General features: G+C 42.7%; 1 protein-coding gene across 11 annotated transcripts in view; it reads right to left on the minus strand.

The window, feature by feature from the left end:
- Positions 1-17,377, minus strand: part of COL4A4 (collagen type IV alpha 4 chain) — a 135,188-nt gene that overhangs the window by 104,327 nt on the left and 13,484 nt on the right. For 9 of the 11 annotated variants that reach the window (XM_045034560.1, XM_045034563.1, XM_045034568.1 and 6 more), the window contains exons 3-5: positions 12,464-12,622; positions 9,232-9,274; positions 5,006-5,083 (exon numbers count right to left, since the gene is read on the minus strand). In XM_045034560.1, the coding sequence (XP_044890495.1) occupies positions 5,006-5,083; positions 9,232-9,274; positions 12,464-12,519 (177 nt within the window). In that variant the 5' untranslated portion in view covers positions 12,520-12,622. Of the gene's footprint in view, positions 1-5,005; positions 5,084-9,231; positions 9,275-12,463; positions 12,623-16,561; positions 16,871-16,974; positions 17,039-17,377 lie in introns of all 11 variants that reach the window. The other 2 variants (XM_045034565.1, XM_045034561.1) reach the window with 2 other exon arrangements.

Below are 17,377 nucleotides of genomic sequence, written 5' to 3' on the forward strand. Positions count from 1 at the left end.
AGGGCATAGCTGCAAAATATTTTGGAAGGCAACTGAATAGCTGCTGTATGCAAACGGCCATGCCTACCTCACAGAACCGGAGGCTGTTAGAGCCTGGAGGAACAGAACCAGCCAGATAGGATAAACCCTTATTTCTCACCTGAGGCTCTCAACCAGAAAGAAGGCACAGGGGTTCCAGTCTCCCACCCTGGACTGGAGCTCTTTCGAGGATGCTCGTGGACTGTTTAATGGCACTGTTCAAAATACTTCTCTCTGGCCCTACTTGAAACCACATGGGAATTTGAGCTTATGTGAGATTGCACATTTAATAACAGGTTTCAACAATGCGTGTGCGGGTGAGGGTGGGGAGGACTGAGGTGGGAGACTCCCTAACCCTGCTCCCCGCTTCTCTTAGATGTGGCAGGTATCCCCGGAAGGACACTACAGGCCAGCGTGGCCACCCACTCAGGCTCCCAGTCCTGCCCAGGCTGGAGACTTAGTTTTCACGTATTGATTTATGTGCACTAACCGCCTGCTATGTTTCCACTGCGGACCAGGAGCCAGCAGAAGCATTTTCCAGGTGTCCACGTGATGACCTTGAAGGGTGTGTGCTCGTAATCTCATGAAGAGGGTCATGTGCACCGACGCTCACACCCAAACAGAGACACAGGCCGGGGTGCAAGCAGTAAAGGGAAGGGGCCGAGGGTCCTGCCAGGGGCCTCAGCACTGGCTGGGAGGAGCTGCGGCAGGGAGGGGAATGCTTTGGGAGAGCTGGAGTCTCCACCGAGCTCCTTGGGGAGGGCAGGAGAAACAGAGGCAGAGCGGAAGTGGGAAGACAGCCCGGAAAAGGGGAGGCAAGCGAGAATATTCGGATTACGCTCCAGGGAGAGCCGATGGCCCACGTGATGCAGCAGGAGAGGCGCAAAGGGGAAGCGTGTTGATCGCCGGTGGAAACACATGGTTCGGCCAGACTGCAGGCCTCCGGGGTGCACTGATGAGGCTGAACTTCACTCCGTCAGAAGTGAAGGACCCCCCCCTTGGCTCCCTGCCTCAGACGCACCCCAGCTGTACCTCAGGCTCCAGCCTGAGTCTAGAGTTCCAAGCCCAACCCCATCGTTCCACTGCACGGGGCCAGCGTCGATCCAGAGACAGCAGTTTTGATTTGGGGCTTAAACGACTCACTCAGGCATGAACCCCTAAAGGGGGAATCGTTTCCTTCTTAGGAATGCCTGGCTGGGCCACTAGCAGGCTGCACCGTCTCAGGCAGATCCTCGACCCTCCGAGACTGCGTGGATTCCTGTCTCTCTAGACCCCCTCGAGCTGTCACTGCAGCTCCCGAGATGGTATGTGAGTTGGCTGCTTGCTGAGTACTTGGGAGCACCCACCTCCCACGCCACCTGGCAGTTATGCGCAAGCCAAGCTCCCAAACTCCCAGCCGGATGTCGCTGCCAGCAACTTGCAGCCTTCATGTGGGAGCCATCTGTCTCGGAAAGGGCAAGGGTTGACCAGTGCTCTGCGTTCTGTTCTGCCCAGCCACCCAGCAACAGGGACCCAGACCGCAGAGTGCAGTCTATCCCCTGAGCCCTCGTCACCCCCGGCACTGGAGACTGTGTTAGGGTGCATTGCTCGTGATTGCGGAACACCTGAGGAAACAGAAGAGAAAGCACTCGTGGTGTAAATACCAGGAAACGAATGCTTGGGCAGCTCGAAGCACCCGCCCGAGTTCACAAGGTTATGACGACGGTCTGGTGTTTGAATGTGAGTGTGCAGATACCGATGTTCTTGATCACGGGCCAAATGCTAAAACTGAAGTCAGACACCGGGGTGGGGCTTCCACCTCTTCCACATACGAGTGAGTTATTAAAACTCGTGGAAATCCAGGCTCCTTGTATTGAAAGATGAAAATATTAACCCCATCAGCCTCACAGAGCTGTTGTGGGAGGAGAGCAGGGTTTGTCCACTCAGCACAGGTAAGTTTTTGGTATGGGGGGCTGTTCTGTGCATTGGGGGTGCCGAACCGCATCCCTGGCCCGTACCCATGAGATACTGTAGCACCCCTCCCCCATCCAGTTGTGACAACCAACAGATGTCTCTAGACCTCGCCAGATGTCCCGACCAAAACAATTCTCGGGCTTATTTACATCAGAGCCTTATCCAAGCAACTGTTCCCATTTGTTTTGTGATGCCCCCATTAGCATCCTCTCAAGAAGCTGATCCATTTTTCTTGGGTCTCAAACTCAAAGGGTCTTAAAATTTAGATGCACTGATTTCTTTCTCATTTATACAATCTTGGTATGTTTATATTAAAAATCACAGGAGGGGCACCTGAGCGGCTCAGTCAGTTAAGCATCTGACTTTGGCTCAAGTCATGATCTCACGGTTTGTGGGTTCGACCCCGTCTGGTTCTGTGCTGATAGCTCAGAGCCTGGAGCCTGTTTCAGATTCTGCATCTCCCTCTCTCTCTGCCCCTCCCCTGCTCATGTTCTGTCTGTCTGTCCTCTCTCTCAAAAATAAATAAACATTAAAATAAATTTTTTTAAATCACAGGAAAGCCAGGCTTTCCCCCCCACCCCCAAATAAGGCATACACATACGTAAAAAAGGCACTTCTTAGATTGCTAGCTTCCAGTGTCTTTACTTTTTAAAAGAATTTTTATTGAGATGTAACTGACATACAAACGTAATATTAGTTTCATAATTTGATATGTGTATAGATTGCAAAGTGATCACCACGATAAGTTTAGTTAGCATCTGTCCTCACACAGTAACTTTCTTTCCCCCTTGTGATGATAACTCTTAAGATCTACTCACAATAACCTTCAAATAGACCAGATAGTATTATGTACTATATTCATCATGCTGTAGAGTATATTCCCGGGACTTATTTATTTTATAACTAGAAGTTTGCATCTCTTTTTTTGAATCATGTCATGAAAGCAGCTTGACAAATCTCAAGATAGGGGCGCCTGGGTGCCTCAGTTGGTTAAGCGTCTGCCTTTGGCTCAGGTCATGATCTCAAGGTTCGTGAATCTGAGCCCCGCATCAGGCTCTGTCCTGATCGTGCAGAGCCTGCTTGGGATCCTTATTCTCCTCTCTCTCTTTCCTCAGCCTCTGCCCTGCTTGCACTCTCTCTCTCAAAATAAGTAAACTTAAAAAGCAGTTTAAAAAAAATTTTTTAAAGGAAAAGAAAAACCTTAAGATAAATTCTGAGCTCCAAAGTTTTTGAAGTATTAAAGAAACAATGCAGTTTAAGCAGGAGTGGATTTGCCATAATTCATGCTCTGAAAGTTAGCTGGTTTCAGGAAGAGAGCTCAACACAGGAGCCCCTTACATACTGCACACGTATCATGCAGAGAGAAAGCAAAGCTATGGGAGAAATATATGGCCCCTTCCCTCAGGAGAGGTCTCGCCTCCTTGTAGACTGGTCATCCCTGAACTGTGCTTTTTGAGCGTTACTCCCTATAGAATCGATGGGAACATGTTGCAACTGATTCACTGATCTGACTCAAAAACTGTCCAAAGTTTCTAAAGCAAGTTTCTCTTCTTGTAAGATGGCGGGAGTATTTTTAATCCAAAGAATTGTTTGATCTACTACGCCAGCACAAATGAGCGGGTGGGCCGCCAGCTGCTGCTATCAGAATATAAGGGAGACAGAGGTCCATAAATGTTCAAGTGACCCGCCTACAGTAGCCAAGAGGGCTCTTGTGCCTTGCGGGGACAGAGAACGTAGTGTAGTCACCCAGAGCCCCGTCCTGGGTGGACTTGAGTAACAGGCTACACCTCTCTGAGCTTTGATCTTCTGCCTTGCAAAGTCGGCACGCTGAGATAGTAAGAGAGTAGTCATGAGGAGTCAGGGACCTAAAGCGTTTGGAGAACACAGATGGTGTGCGGCACATAAGAAGCACACAAGAAATGCAGCCATGCACAATAGATGCATACAGAACACTATGCCCATGTGACTTCAACAGGTGCTATCCAAAAAAGAGTCTTGTAGTCCAATGTCTGGATATACCACTTTAGATAAGTTTAAACCAGGTTTCCCCCGCCTCACTACACTACTTCTCAGAGCCTTTAAAATGCTTATATGTTGGGGCACCTGACTCATGACTTTGGCTCAGGTCATGATTTCACGGTTTGTGGGTTCAAGCCCTGTGTTGGGCTCTGTGCTGACAGCTCACAGCCTGAAGCCTTCTTAGGATTCCCTCTCTCTCTCTCTCTGTCCCTTCCCTGCTTCACTCTGTGTCTTGCTCTCTCTCAAAAATAAATAAACATTAAAAAACAATGCTGATATGCAACCTGAGTTTCAAGATGGCGACCTAGCACGTACCATTTGGCACAGGACCCTTTTTGCATAAGGCAGTTCACAAGATTAGTGTGGTATGAAACATTGGGTAAATCACAGCTTGCACTTCTAAGCTTGATGCCTAGTGTAATAAAACTGGGATGGCTTATCAGAATGTACAGAACTTTGACTGTAAAACAGAAACATTGACAATTATCAGAACATGCTAAGAATCTGGGACTACTTAACGTTAAGTATTCACAATGGCTCAAATTTCAACATGCTGCCCATGTTGACTTTTTTCCTAACATTTTACTGTGGTAAGGACACTTAATATGAGATCTGCTCTCCCAACCAATTTTTTAAAATATGTTTTAATATTTGTTTTTGAGAGAGAGAGAGAGAGAGAGAGAGAGCGCGGGTGAGGGGCAGAGAGAGAGGGGGACACAGAATCCGAAGCAGGCTCCAGACTCTGAGCTGTCAGCACAGAGCCAGACACGGGGCTTGAACTCATGAACTGTGAGATCATGACCTGACCGAAGTTGGGTGCTTAACCGACTGAGCCACCCAGGTGCCCCTGCTCCCAACCAATGTTTCAGTGAACATGACATTATTGTTGACTCTAGGTAGACATCCTACAGCAGATCTCTAGAGCTAACCCATCTTGCATAACCAAAACTTTATGCCCATTGATGAGTAACTCCCCATTTCTTCCTCCCATTGCCCATACTTTTACATCACTTACCCGAGACCCTTTTTCAGGAAAGCACTGGCAAACTGAGCAATCTCTTCCTCCGCAAGGCCCAATAAACTTCTTTCCACTCTGGAAAGTGAAGCATCTGGTTTAGTAAACTGGTATTCCTTGCTTAGCTGGGTACATGATATTTAACTTATAACAAGCATCTCGGTTTACCTAACTGATGGGAATTCCACAGTATACCTTTACCTTGGAAACCTCGAAAAGAAAACACTCAGGTGGATACATAAAAAGGCAAAGAACTTCCATTGTGGCTCGATAAGAGTGTGAGAAAAATAAAAGTTTACGTGAGCTGGCATTGAAAAAAGCTCCCTTCTGAGGCCACTTTTTTTTTTTTTTAGCAAGAATCTTCTGTGATGTCCTTCTCCTGGCAAGACCTCATTTACTAAGTTGTGAACGATCTTAGAGTGTAAACTATATGATTAGGAAAACTGTAAGGACACAATGGTGTCTCACTTCAATTATAAACTTGGCTGCTTTTCAGGACGCTCTTGCTTCCCCTCCAGCACCATCAAGTCCTTCCTGGTCACTGCTCCCGTCACAGCCTTGGATTTTCACACGAAAACTGTTTCCTGCAAACTGCTAAAACTCCAAGATGGTTCCTCTAATGTGTCTCTCAACCAGAAAGCTCCTGAACTTGAATAAGGTGAGCCCTTCCCCACTTCTCGCTAACCTCTCTCCAACATTCTCTTTAGAGAGTTTCTCCACACTCACATGTTTTCTTAACTTTCATGCTTCTTCCAAACACACACACACACACACACACACACACACACACACACACACACATGCACACACACACACGCTCTTTAGGAAGAATCAGGCCCTTGTTCTCACAAATCCTCATTGTCTATATCCAGAGTCATCTGTCACATCAATACAAAAGCATAATCCCAGAATAACTGTTTCCATAAGTAGATCCCTTAACAACAAAACAGCCACCATGATGCACCTGCAGTGACAATGACAATGAACACTGACCATTCCTTCAGAGCCTGGGGCGGTGGGTTGGGAAGAACTAGTGGCAAAAACAGCTCTAGATGCTACGAGCTGAGAGTGTGGACAGGAATATCAGAAAGGCACCAGGGATATACTTCGCCTAGTTCATGATCTCGCCTGGCCCAGCCCTCACTGTAACACTTATATATTACCCACACATTTCTATGACTGATAGATCTTTTACATTCAAGGCTATAAACATGAGTCTTCGCACCAAAGCATAATGGGGAAACATGTAACATTTGAACCAACACTCACAGTTCAGTTGGAAAACAAATATGTATACCTACACACCAATGTACATAAGTATGCATGGAAGGACATACAAGCAGGTGTACTTATGAATACACACATGTGTAATCATACACATATATATGAGTATGTGTATGGGAGGAAAAAGGATCTATCCCGAATGTATTTATTTTTCAGTCACACAACTTAGACCTCTTTTTTCTAGAAAAAAAAAATATGCTCAGACACATCCCAAAAGAAAAATCTTTAAATTAAGCATTAATAAAAAAAGACATTTTTATAAACAAAATTCTTTAGAGTCATTGAAAGTATATAAGAATGTGAACCTTTACAAGAGTTAAGTTAAAAAAAAAAACTGTATTTGAAGTTTCCAAAATAGATGCCTCTTGAGTTTTGAGTCACATTGTTATCTATGAATGCAGAACCATCAAGTTCAAAACTCCGATAAGGTGAAGAAAAAAAAAAAAAAAAAGGTTAAATGCCCAGGTCCAGGACATCATGAAAACACTTTAAAGCAACTGGTCTGAATACTTGGGTTCATTTAAGGCTGGGACTCATTACTATGTGTTCAGTGAAATATCAAAACAACCAGAGAAAGAAGGTCAGTTGATTAGCTGGCTTGATAATAGAGACAAGTTTGTTCTTTTATTGTTTTTTTTTTCTTAATTGTGCCAACCATCACAGAGATGTTTGTAGCATCTGAAAATTACATTTCAGGAAAGAATTGGTGTAAAATAAATTAACAGATTCTAGTTAAAAAAAAAACAGAAATAGTCACATATAAAGCTTTGGTACTGATAAAAGAAAAAAGCAAGAGGTAATTTTAGGCTCTAAGAAGTTTTTGTACGTTAGACATAGCCCAATAAATACCACTTTAGGGGAGGCATTCATGGAAAATATGTGCCACAAAAACAGACTGTATGAACCCATTTGAAAAAGATAAATACTATGGCTCACACCAAGGCAACATTCAACGTATAAACCATATTCACCGGAATACACTGACGTTCTCCAAAACTAATGTCATTCTTCAAAGAGGAAAAAAAAGAAAAGTTCCTGTTTTAGCCCAGATATTTTTTAAACAAACGTATGTTGAATAAAATGTTTATGAGGTACGTTATTAATTTCTAGATTAATAACTGGTCCTACATTCATACCTCTATTTTCTTTTTTGAAAAACAACATTTGCATATGATAAAAAATTCAAACAGGGCAAAAGAGTATAATGGGGAAAGAAATTTTCTTTTCCAGCCCAGGCCCTCCCATTCCCTCACCTAGAGGCAATCACTCTCCTCAATCTGTTTCTGGGTAGTTATGAGCACTTTCACACCAGGAACACATATGCACACACTCACATACACACACGCGCACGCACACCCACACACACACACACACACACTTTTGGTGATTTGAATCTTGTTTTATTTTTACCCAAATGGTATATTTCTCTGTACCTTGCTGCCTTCACTTAGATGCCTTCAAAGTCATTCCAAGTTAATAGAATCGCTCTTCCTCACATGAAGTACTTGTTTAATCTGTCCTTCTTGATGGGCCGTTAGCTACCTCCCTTCGTTACTAAACACTACAATATTTTTGTGCGTTTTCTTTATGCGCAAGTCAGTATAAACATATATAATAAATTCCCAAAAGGAAACTTCCTGGGTCAACAGGATTACGCACTTGAAATTCTGAAGGATAATGCCAAATTGCCTCCCATAACTTTTGCACCAACTTATATCACTATCTTTAAAAGACAACTATAGTTCACTATCTTTAAAAGGCAACTATAGTATCACAACTTTGGTGTGAAATCTCTAATATCTCCGCACAGCACAACCTGATAGGAGGGTCCAGGCTAGACGAGTCTTTGGTTCAAGAATTTTTTTTCCCATGTATGGAACATAAGAAACAAAGGAAGTGAAATTTAAGACTCTGTAGGCTCTTCTAATGAGGCGGGGGGGTGGGGGGGGAGAATATAATACAAAAATAAACTTAGACAAATCAAGTAAAAAGAAATCCAGACACATATATCTCAGTGTGTTTCCATTCTTACTTCAGATGATGCTCTCAAATGCATGGGACTAAGTGGTACACAGAGTATCATCCTACTTGGGGAGAGCTTCTGATTCCTCTCTGGTCCTGACCAGTAGGAAAAGGAGAACAGAAAGCAACTTTCTATTTTGATTTGCCTTGAAAAGACCCATGTTAACTGAAATCACAGAAACCGGATTGGGTAAATCCAAGCCAGAGAGGATGGCAGATGGGGACGTGCTCACTAGGGTGACTTAACCCGTTCAGTTATCTCAAGATCTGAGTTACTGGCAGTCCATAGTGTGATTTCCCAGAAATGTCTGGGGTTGGGTTTAATAACTCAGATTCCTCAGTGGGAAGCAGAAGAAAGAGATCTTATTACAGAATATTCTAGGTTTATCCTTCTCCAGAGTTAAAATGTTCACATGTAGGGGCGCCTGGGTGGCGCAGTCGGTTAAGCGTCCGACTTCAGCCAGGTCACGATCTCGCGGTCCGTGAGTTCGAGCCCCGCGTCAGGCTCTGGGCTGATGGCTCAGAGCCTGGAGCCTGTTTCCGATTCTGTGTCTCCCTCTCTCTCTGCCCCTCCCCCGTTCATGCTCTGTCTCTCTCTGTCTCAAAAATGAATAAACGTTGAAAAAAAAAATTAAAAAAAAAATGTTCACATGTAATCTTGTATTTCTTGATTTAATCTTGAAGTAGGCCAACCGCTTCCAGCCCCCCTTCAAAAAAAGATTTTAACACAGGGTAATGTTATAAAATGAAGAAATCCCCAATACCTGGGCAATTTGGTAAGCAGTTTTGAGTGTGGAAAAGAAACCTTAGAGTTCACCTAGTCCAGCCTTTCATTTTACAGATGAGAAAACTGAGTCCCACGGACAAAAAGGCTTATAACAAGAATAATGCATGCAATCAGAGCTAATTAATGTACTTACCGCATATACGTGTCGTACAGAAAACAGGATAAGTATAAGCAACCTACGAAACAGCAAAAATGCAGATTAACATAAACTGTTCATTTTCATGCAAAACAAACTAAAAAGAGAAAGAACAAAAGAAGAAATTCCAGAAGGCTTTTTTTCTAATAGGCCACTGTCATCAGTGACAAGATAAATGTTACTCTCTCTCTGCTTGTCATCATTATCTTCCCTCTTGCTATTCAGTCAAGAAGTACTCACACCCCTTTAGTGGGGTCCTCACTGGGCTGGGTACCCTGGGGACACTCTGAAGGTGAGACTGGATGGGTAGATGAGGGAATGGAGACGACTCTCTGAATGAAATGTAGACGAGTGAAGGAAGGAGGCAGCTCAGTGCATCCTGGATGCCATTAAGTGGAACCAACTGGAAGGAGGGAGGAGGGAAGAAAATCTAATGGACTGGGGAGATGATTTGGAAAGGAAGGAAAATAATATGAATCAGCTAGGGAAGGGTTAAGTGGTTCAGGGTCTTGTAAGCGAGGCAGAAATCCACTGGGGATAACATCATAAGTATAAACAAATTTTAACAGAGAAGAGATACAACCATAAAAGACCATTGTTATGGACCAAATGTTTGTAGCATCTCTCTGCCCCCCACTGCCCACAAATTTATGAGTTGAAATCCTCACCCTTTATAATGGTACTAGAAGGTAATGCCTTTGGGAGGTGATTAGGTCACAAGAGTGGAGTCCTTATGAATGGGATTAGTGCCCTTTATACAGGGACCCCAGAGAGCGCTCTCTCCCCCTCTTTCCACCATGTGAGGACAAACCAAGATGTCGGCAGTCTGCAACCTGGAAGACACTCTCACCAGAACCCACTGCACTGGCACCCTGATCTCAGACTTCCAGCCTCCAGAACTGGGAGAAATAAATTTCTGTTCTTTGTAAACCCCCTGGTATGGTATTATTCCAGAAACCCAGTCTGACTGTGACAACCACTAAATATTCACATACATCTGCCTTGGGCTTATATTGGTCAAAGAGCTTTCATATTCATCATGTCATTTAATTCTTAAACAGCTCTGATGGATTTGGGGACTCAGGTCACATCATTCCCAGGGATGAGAGGAGAGCTGCGGTCCAGCCAGACTCAGGCTGTGATTTCCCTGCCAGCTCTGTCCTTTTTTCTAAGTAGAGTCTTCTGTCTGAAACCCACGTCCTAAGTGAGCCTTCTTTCTCCACACTGTCCCCCTCTCATGCTGAAATGCTGAGAAACATTATAGAAAGCTGCAGAGTCGTGCCTCTGGACGAGACCCAGACTAGGAGATTGGGGACTGGGGCAGGCCGAGCCCATGCTTACTGGCTACCCCACTGAGGTCTTCCTTCTCCCCAACCCTGCTGTTGGAGTTCATGACAATGCCAACAAAGGTAAGTTTGGCATTTCAGTGAAGCATCTAAGTAATTAAGAGAATAAAAAGTTGGAAGATGTGTTAAACATGGGATAAAATGTTTTAAGTCAAGTATTTATAACTACCGTTTGCTAATTGGGCCCTTATCACTTTGGACATTTGTAAATAAGTACATGTTACATCCCATACTGGTTTTGGCCATCCCCATATATATAGTCTCATTAAAACTGTAGTTAGGGATGGGGATGCCTGGGTGGCTCAGTTGGTTAAGCATCCGACTTCGGCTCAGGTCATGATCTCACAGTTCATGGGTTTGAGGCCCACATCAAGCTCTGTGCTGACAGCTCAGAGCCTGGAGCCTGCTTCGGATTCTGTGTTTCCCTCTCTCTACTCCTCCCCCCACCCCTCAAAAATAAATACACTTAAAAAAAAAAAAACTAGGGGCGCCTGGGTGGCTCAGTCGGTTAAGCGTCCGACTTCGGCCCAGGTCATGATCTCACAGTTCGTGAGTTTGAGCCCCGCGTTGGCCTTTGTGCTGACAGTTTAGAGCCTGGAGCCTGCTTCGGATTCTCTGTCTCCCTCTCTCTCTCTGCCCCTCCCCAACTCATGCTCACACTCTGTCTCTGTCAAAAATAAAGAAACTTAAAAAAAAACTGTAGTCGGGGCATGTTTTTTCCACATTTTGCACAAAAGCAAACTGACCCAGAAATGTTGGGCAATGTCCTCAAAAGCTTGCTGGAAGGGGGCAAGGACGGATGCCGTTCGGGTCAGTGCTCAACCTCTCTTATCCTTCCTTCGCCCTGTCCTCTGATAGTTCCTCCTGCTGCTGTGTGTATTGAAAAAAAGGCAATTCTTTTTTTCTTTTAAAAAACCATTAAAATTAAGACTATTTTGCAGTTTCCTCCCCATCCACTCCAAATAAGTTAGATTCTCCTGTAGTCCTGAAACAAATCCATTCTTCCTACCACTCTCTCATGCATACATATTCATCGGCCTCAAAATTTTTCTTATTTTTCACTATTTAAGACGTTGCTGTCTTAACTCCCACCATCTTTTTTGGTCCCTTCTGACAACAGCATGTTAGTTTCCATGCTATTCCATGCTATACCAGCCCCATAACACATTACCAAGAACTTGGTGGCTTAAAACCAACAGGAATTTGCTATGTCATGATTCTCCAACATGGGTCTCACTGTTGAAAATCAAAGTGGGGGCAGGGCTGTGTTCCTTCTGGAGGCTCTGGGGGAGATTCAGTGTCCTTGTGTTTTCCAGATTCTGGAGGCTGCCTGCATTCCTTGGCCCCTGGTCTCCTTTCCGTCTTCAGAGCCAGCAATGGCTGGTCACGTCCGTCCCATCCCTGTGACCTGTTTCCATTGTCACATCTCCTTTGCCCCTCACCCTCCTGCTTCCCTCTTTCACTTCTAAGGACCCTTGTGATTACACTGGACCCACCCAGATAATCCAGAATAAGCTCCCTAAGGTCAGCTGATTAGCAAATTTAATGTTATCTACAAACATAAATCCCCATCACCTGTAACAGACCGTATTATCAGGATCCAGGGATTAGGATGTGGATACCTAAAACCTAGTAAGAGGACAAGAATCTGCAGCCTTTAGATGAATGTCTTTCCCATTGGCGATGATGTGGGTGTAATTCAGGGAGAGTAGAGAGAACTGGTGTTTAATAAAAATGAATCACAAAATAGCAGGCATAATGGATAGGTTTCTGGAACACTTTGGCCTCTTGACACATGAAACATTCAGACAATTCATAACTGTAAAACCAAATTTAGGAGAAATTATTAAATATAAGCAAGTTATCACACAGAAGACACTCACCAGGGATCTGTGGCCAATGGCTTGATCCACCTGAATGAGCACCTTATTGACGCCATGTGCCTGGATTACTTCACAGTCAAGTCTTGGTACTTAAAAAAAATTCTGTCAGGTTTCTCTTCTCTTCCAGAAGACTCTCACTTGTAAGTGGGGTGCTATGTCCTAGGTTTAAAGTTTGTATATGTTAAATATAGATACATCTCTTAAAACACAATATGCTTTATAATGTTGAAAATAATTACTTTCATTATTCACAGCAATGGAAATATTTTCTAAGGGGGGAGTTCAACTTTTTTTGACAAAACAATCTTAGTGGTAATAAAACTGAATAAATACCAATTTTTATTCTTAGAAATAAAAACACTCTCCAGTTATTTGTGTCATAAATATATTTTTGAGAAATGAAATATAGATGTATATAATGCTTGTATAAAAATTATTGCTTCATTTTGTTAAGTGGCATTTTCTCCTATTTAACATTTGCCCTTGAAAATCCAAGTTAAAATTCACTTAAGTGCATTTTTTTTTTTACTTTTTGAAACTAGGAAGGGGACCCTTTAGTATAGAAACATATACTTTTCACGCACACAGCAAACACATATGAAAATATTTTTATGTCAAATGGTTTCCACAGTTGTGGAAAACACTTTGATGGTTCCTCAAAAAGTTAAATGCAGAATTACCATAAGACCTAGCAATTCCACTCCCAGTTATAACCAAGAGAATTGACACTATATTCATGCACAAACTTGTACATAAATATTCATAATAGCCAAAAAGTGCAAACAAGCAAAATGCCCATCAACTGATGAATGGATAAGCAAAATGTGCTACTTCCACACAAGAGATTTGGCCGTAAAAAGGAATGAAGGACTGATACATAAATGAACCTTGAAAACATCATGTTACGGGAAAGACACATATGGTATGATTTCATGTCTATGAAATAACCAGAATAGGCAACTCCACAGAGACAAAAGTAGAGTAGTAATTGTCAGGGGTTGGAGAAGAGAATTGGGAAGTTTCTTCTTGAGACTATGGAATGTTCTGGAATTAGATAGTGGTGCTGGTTGCACATGAATATACTAAAAAACACTGAATTATGAACTTTAAAATAATTCAGTGACTTTATTTTGTGAATTTTATCTCAAAAAAAAGAGAAAACATATGATTCAAAAAATTCTATATCTTTGATTTAAAAAGGTATAGATATTATATAAAAAGACCTGGCCTAAAGGAATGTCTTGATATTGAAATGTCTTCAAATGGAAATTTTTTGATTTCTGGATAAAATCTGGATAAACTAATTCAATGCTGTGTTTATGGAATACTAGTTCCCCATGTAAGTGGTAGAACAACATTCCTTGATACAGTTTGAAAGTCAGGTAGAAAAAGAATCACTTTGAGAGACCGGATCATTTCCCATCCTCAAATCCACCATTCAAAACAATGGTTTTTTTTTATTTTTTTTGTTTATTTATTTTTGAAAGTGAGAGAGACAGAGCATGAGTTGGGGAGGGACAGAGAGAGAGACACACAGAATCTGAAATAGGCTCCAGGCTCCAAGCTGTCAGCACAGAGCCCGACACAAGCCTTGAACTCACAGACCTCGAGATCATGATCTGAACTGAAATAAGATGCTTAACCAACTGAGTCACCCAGGCACCCCTCCACATTCATCATTTTAAATGTGTTTTTTTAGCTGCATACTGGAAGAAAATCTCAATAAAACAAATTATTGATTTAGAAGGAATACACAAATTGGTTGGAATCATTCAAAAGGTACTCAATTGGGGCACCTGGGTGGCTCAGTTGGTCAAGCATCTGACTTTGGCTCAGGTCATGAACTCACGGTTCATGAGTGGGAGTCCCGCATCAGGCTCTGTGCTGACAGCTCCAAGCCTGGAGCCTGCTTCAGATTCTGTGTCTCCCTCTCTCTGCCCCTCCCCCGCCCATGCTCGCTCGCTCGCTCTCTCTCTCTCTCTCTCTCAAAAATGAATAAACATTAAAAAAAAAAAAGGTACACATTATTTTAAACAGGTAAGAAATAGTCAAAAAATTAAAGAAAACCAGGGATATTTACATTTAACCACAAAATAGATACATCATGCATTAATCTCTACGCATATTGTGATAAAGGGCGTACAAACAGGGATTTTATTAAAATAGAGTGTTTTTGCAGTCACTTTCAGACAAGAATGCCTGATCATGGTCCTAACACTCAGGAGTTTCTCAATACATTTTGTAACTGAATGACCAGATGGCTGGCTGGTTGGCTGGATGGACAGATGGGCCAATCCGCAGAAATCCAACTGGTCTCCCACTAGTGAAAGGACATCGCTAATTGGGAGCAGCCAATGCACCCTCATCACCATGCACTTAGTAAGCTCTGTGACAATAGGGATTTTGTCTCTTAATTCACAGTTATCCCCAGGGCCATAATCGTGCCTGGAATAGAGTTGGCGCTTAATATATATTCATTGGATGAATGAATTTACAGAATGTACTTTGGCTAATCAAATGTATTTAACAGAGAATGTAAGATAAGGCCAACTTTGAATACACATGAGGTGATGGAGAAAGGAAGAAAGAGGGCCATGGAAAGAGGGATCGTTACAGCCTTGGGAAAAGTGGAGAGGCATGGACACTAATTACACCTTGGACCTTCTGCTAAGAGTGCTGGGCACATCAAATCACTTCCTTCACCACAATTCAGTAAGGAAAGTATTAGTTCAGTTGTGAAGGAAAACCAGCTTGGGTCAGTTTAAGTAACTGGTGCAAATTCACAGGGCTAATAAATGGTAGACCTGGGGGGTTTTGACTCCAGTACGGATCCCTTCTGCCATTTGACACCTAAGCATAGCAGTCTGCAGATGTCTGCTCTGACACTCCCCCTAAGAATGTTTTTTAAGTTACACACACCCCCTTTCCATTTTTTACGAGTTAATATCTAAACACTTTCATCTTCTCTTTAAAGGTGCTAAGAGTATAATTTGGAACATTGTACGTGGTGACTCATAAAACAAAACGAGTTACAGCCCTACTCTGACATAGCCAATGGACCATCGTAATCATTCTAAGGATGGTTCTTGCCACCATCAGCTTAAAATATGTGCACAACAAGTTCTCAACCAGCTAGAAATTCTACCTCATTTTCATTCTTGAACTAATATTTCCATTTCATCCCCCACGTATATCATAGTGCAGCATATTTTTATACTTGGAAATTCTTATATAGGTTACCTTACTATGCTTCTCTGTGACAAAAATATGTATATAAATTATTTTTTTTATTCCCTATGATCACAAATCTCTAAGTCGTAAATGTTTTTGCCTCAATGTGTTTATCATTATGATGATAAGTGGTATATAATCCACCAAAACCAAATAAATTAAAATTTTGATAAACAATTATTGAACACGTTACAGATGAAATTTTACTGGAAATGTACTCGGCAATGAATGAATTGGGGATTTCGGTTTCTCAAATAGTTTATTTAACCCAGATCAACAAATGGGATCTGGTCAAGAAATGAGGTGGCTCAAGCAACAGTACTCCTTCCATTATAATTTCTAAAAACTGTAAATTCTAATAAATCTATTCACAGAAACAAGACTTTGTGAATGGAAGGAATTTCTTCTATAAATGTCATGCAGTTCTTTGAACTTCTCCTAAATTGTGTGCCAAAAGCAATATAGAATTTATCATCAAGAATCATTTTGAGTGACCTACCACATGATAAGTCTTACTAGAAACCACCTGGCCCAGGGATGTGGAACCCAAAAGGTGGAATGTTCTCTGTTCTCAGCACCTGCATTTACGCTGCCCAGCGTCTGCCTCACAAACAGATCTTGCCTTCGGGGGGGGCAAAGCAGGATGGGTGGGGGCAGAGAGGTATGCTTCTCTGGTGAAAACCAGCAAAAGGAAAAATTGTAAAAGGCGGTGGTGAGAACATGAAGCAAAGACCCATCTTCAGACAGGACAATTCTAAGAAAGAATATGATAGCAGTTGAGAATCTGCAAGTTGATTCCTTGACTTCATCTTCCAAGCTGACTGCACAACTCTTAGGAATCATTCTGTCTCCCAAGGGCGTATGTACCTCAGCTTGAAGACCTCTGCTCTCCAGGAGCTGCCAGTGGTAAAAAACTGCCTTGTTCACTGTTTGACCTGGAGCAAGCCTTGGATGAGCACGTGCTGAATCCCACACGTCTGTCGAGCCCAAAACTAACCATGAACAAGTCGTGGAGAATTTATAACTGTTCTCCTAACTAAGTCGCCACAACAGCTGAGCACGTGATGCTCAGGGCCCATGTGACGATCAGCTTGCGCCGTGAGCATCGGTGTTCTCAAAACGCAGTCACACAGGTAATCCACAGCAATCCGAGAGGAGTTTCTTCGTTGCGACTGCCTGTGTTAAGAGCATAAAAACTTTTGTCTCAACCGAGCTTCTGACTGCACCAGACAACAAAACAAAAATACTCTCTCGCTCAGAACAGTGTCCTTCTAACTTACCTTCTCAAAAATACATGGCTGTCATCACATAGGACTGGCCAAGGCAGGGAGTTTCCAATGGAGTCTATCATTATTAAAAAAAAAAAAAAAAAAAAAAAAAAAAAAAAAAAAAAAAAAAAAAAGCTTTGCAACCCAAAGCGCTACGCCTATGTCACCAAGACATATGCAAACAATGCAAACAGCTGCTTTGGGAGATTGCCTACCTAGGAAACTTCTGCCAAGGTTCTGCACCTTTCAAAGGACATGCTTTAGTTTGTCAACTGTTATTCTCAGGAAGGGAGCATTCTCCAGGGGCTGCTGTGTCAGGGCCCACTCACAGGGCCTTCGGCCCAGCTAAGTGAGGGTGTGGCCAGATTTCCAGATTTTCATCAGCCAGCCACGTGGTGGAGGAAGATAACCACCT

Source organism: Felis catus, chromosome C1, assembly GCF_018350175.1.
Source record: "Felis catus isolate Fca126 chromosome C1, F.catus_Fca126_mat1.0, whole genome shotgun sequence".
Taxonomy (NCBI): domain Eukaryota; kingdom Metazoa; phylum Chordata; class Mammalia; order Carnivora; family Felidae; genus Felis; species Felis catus.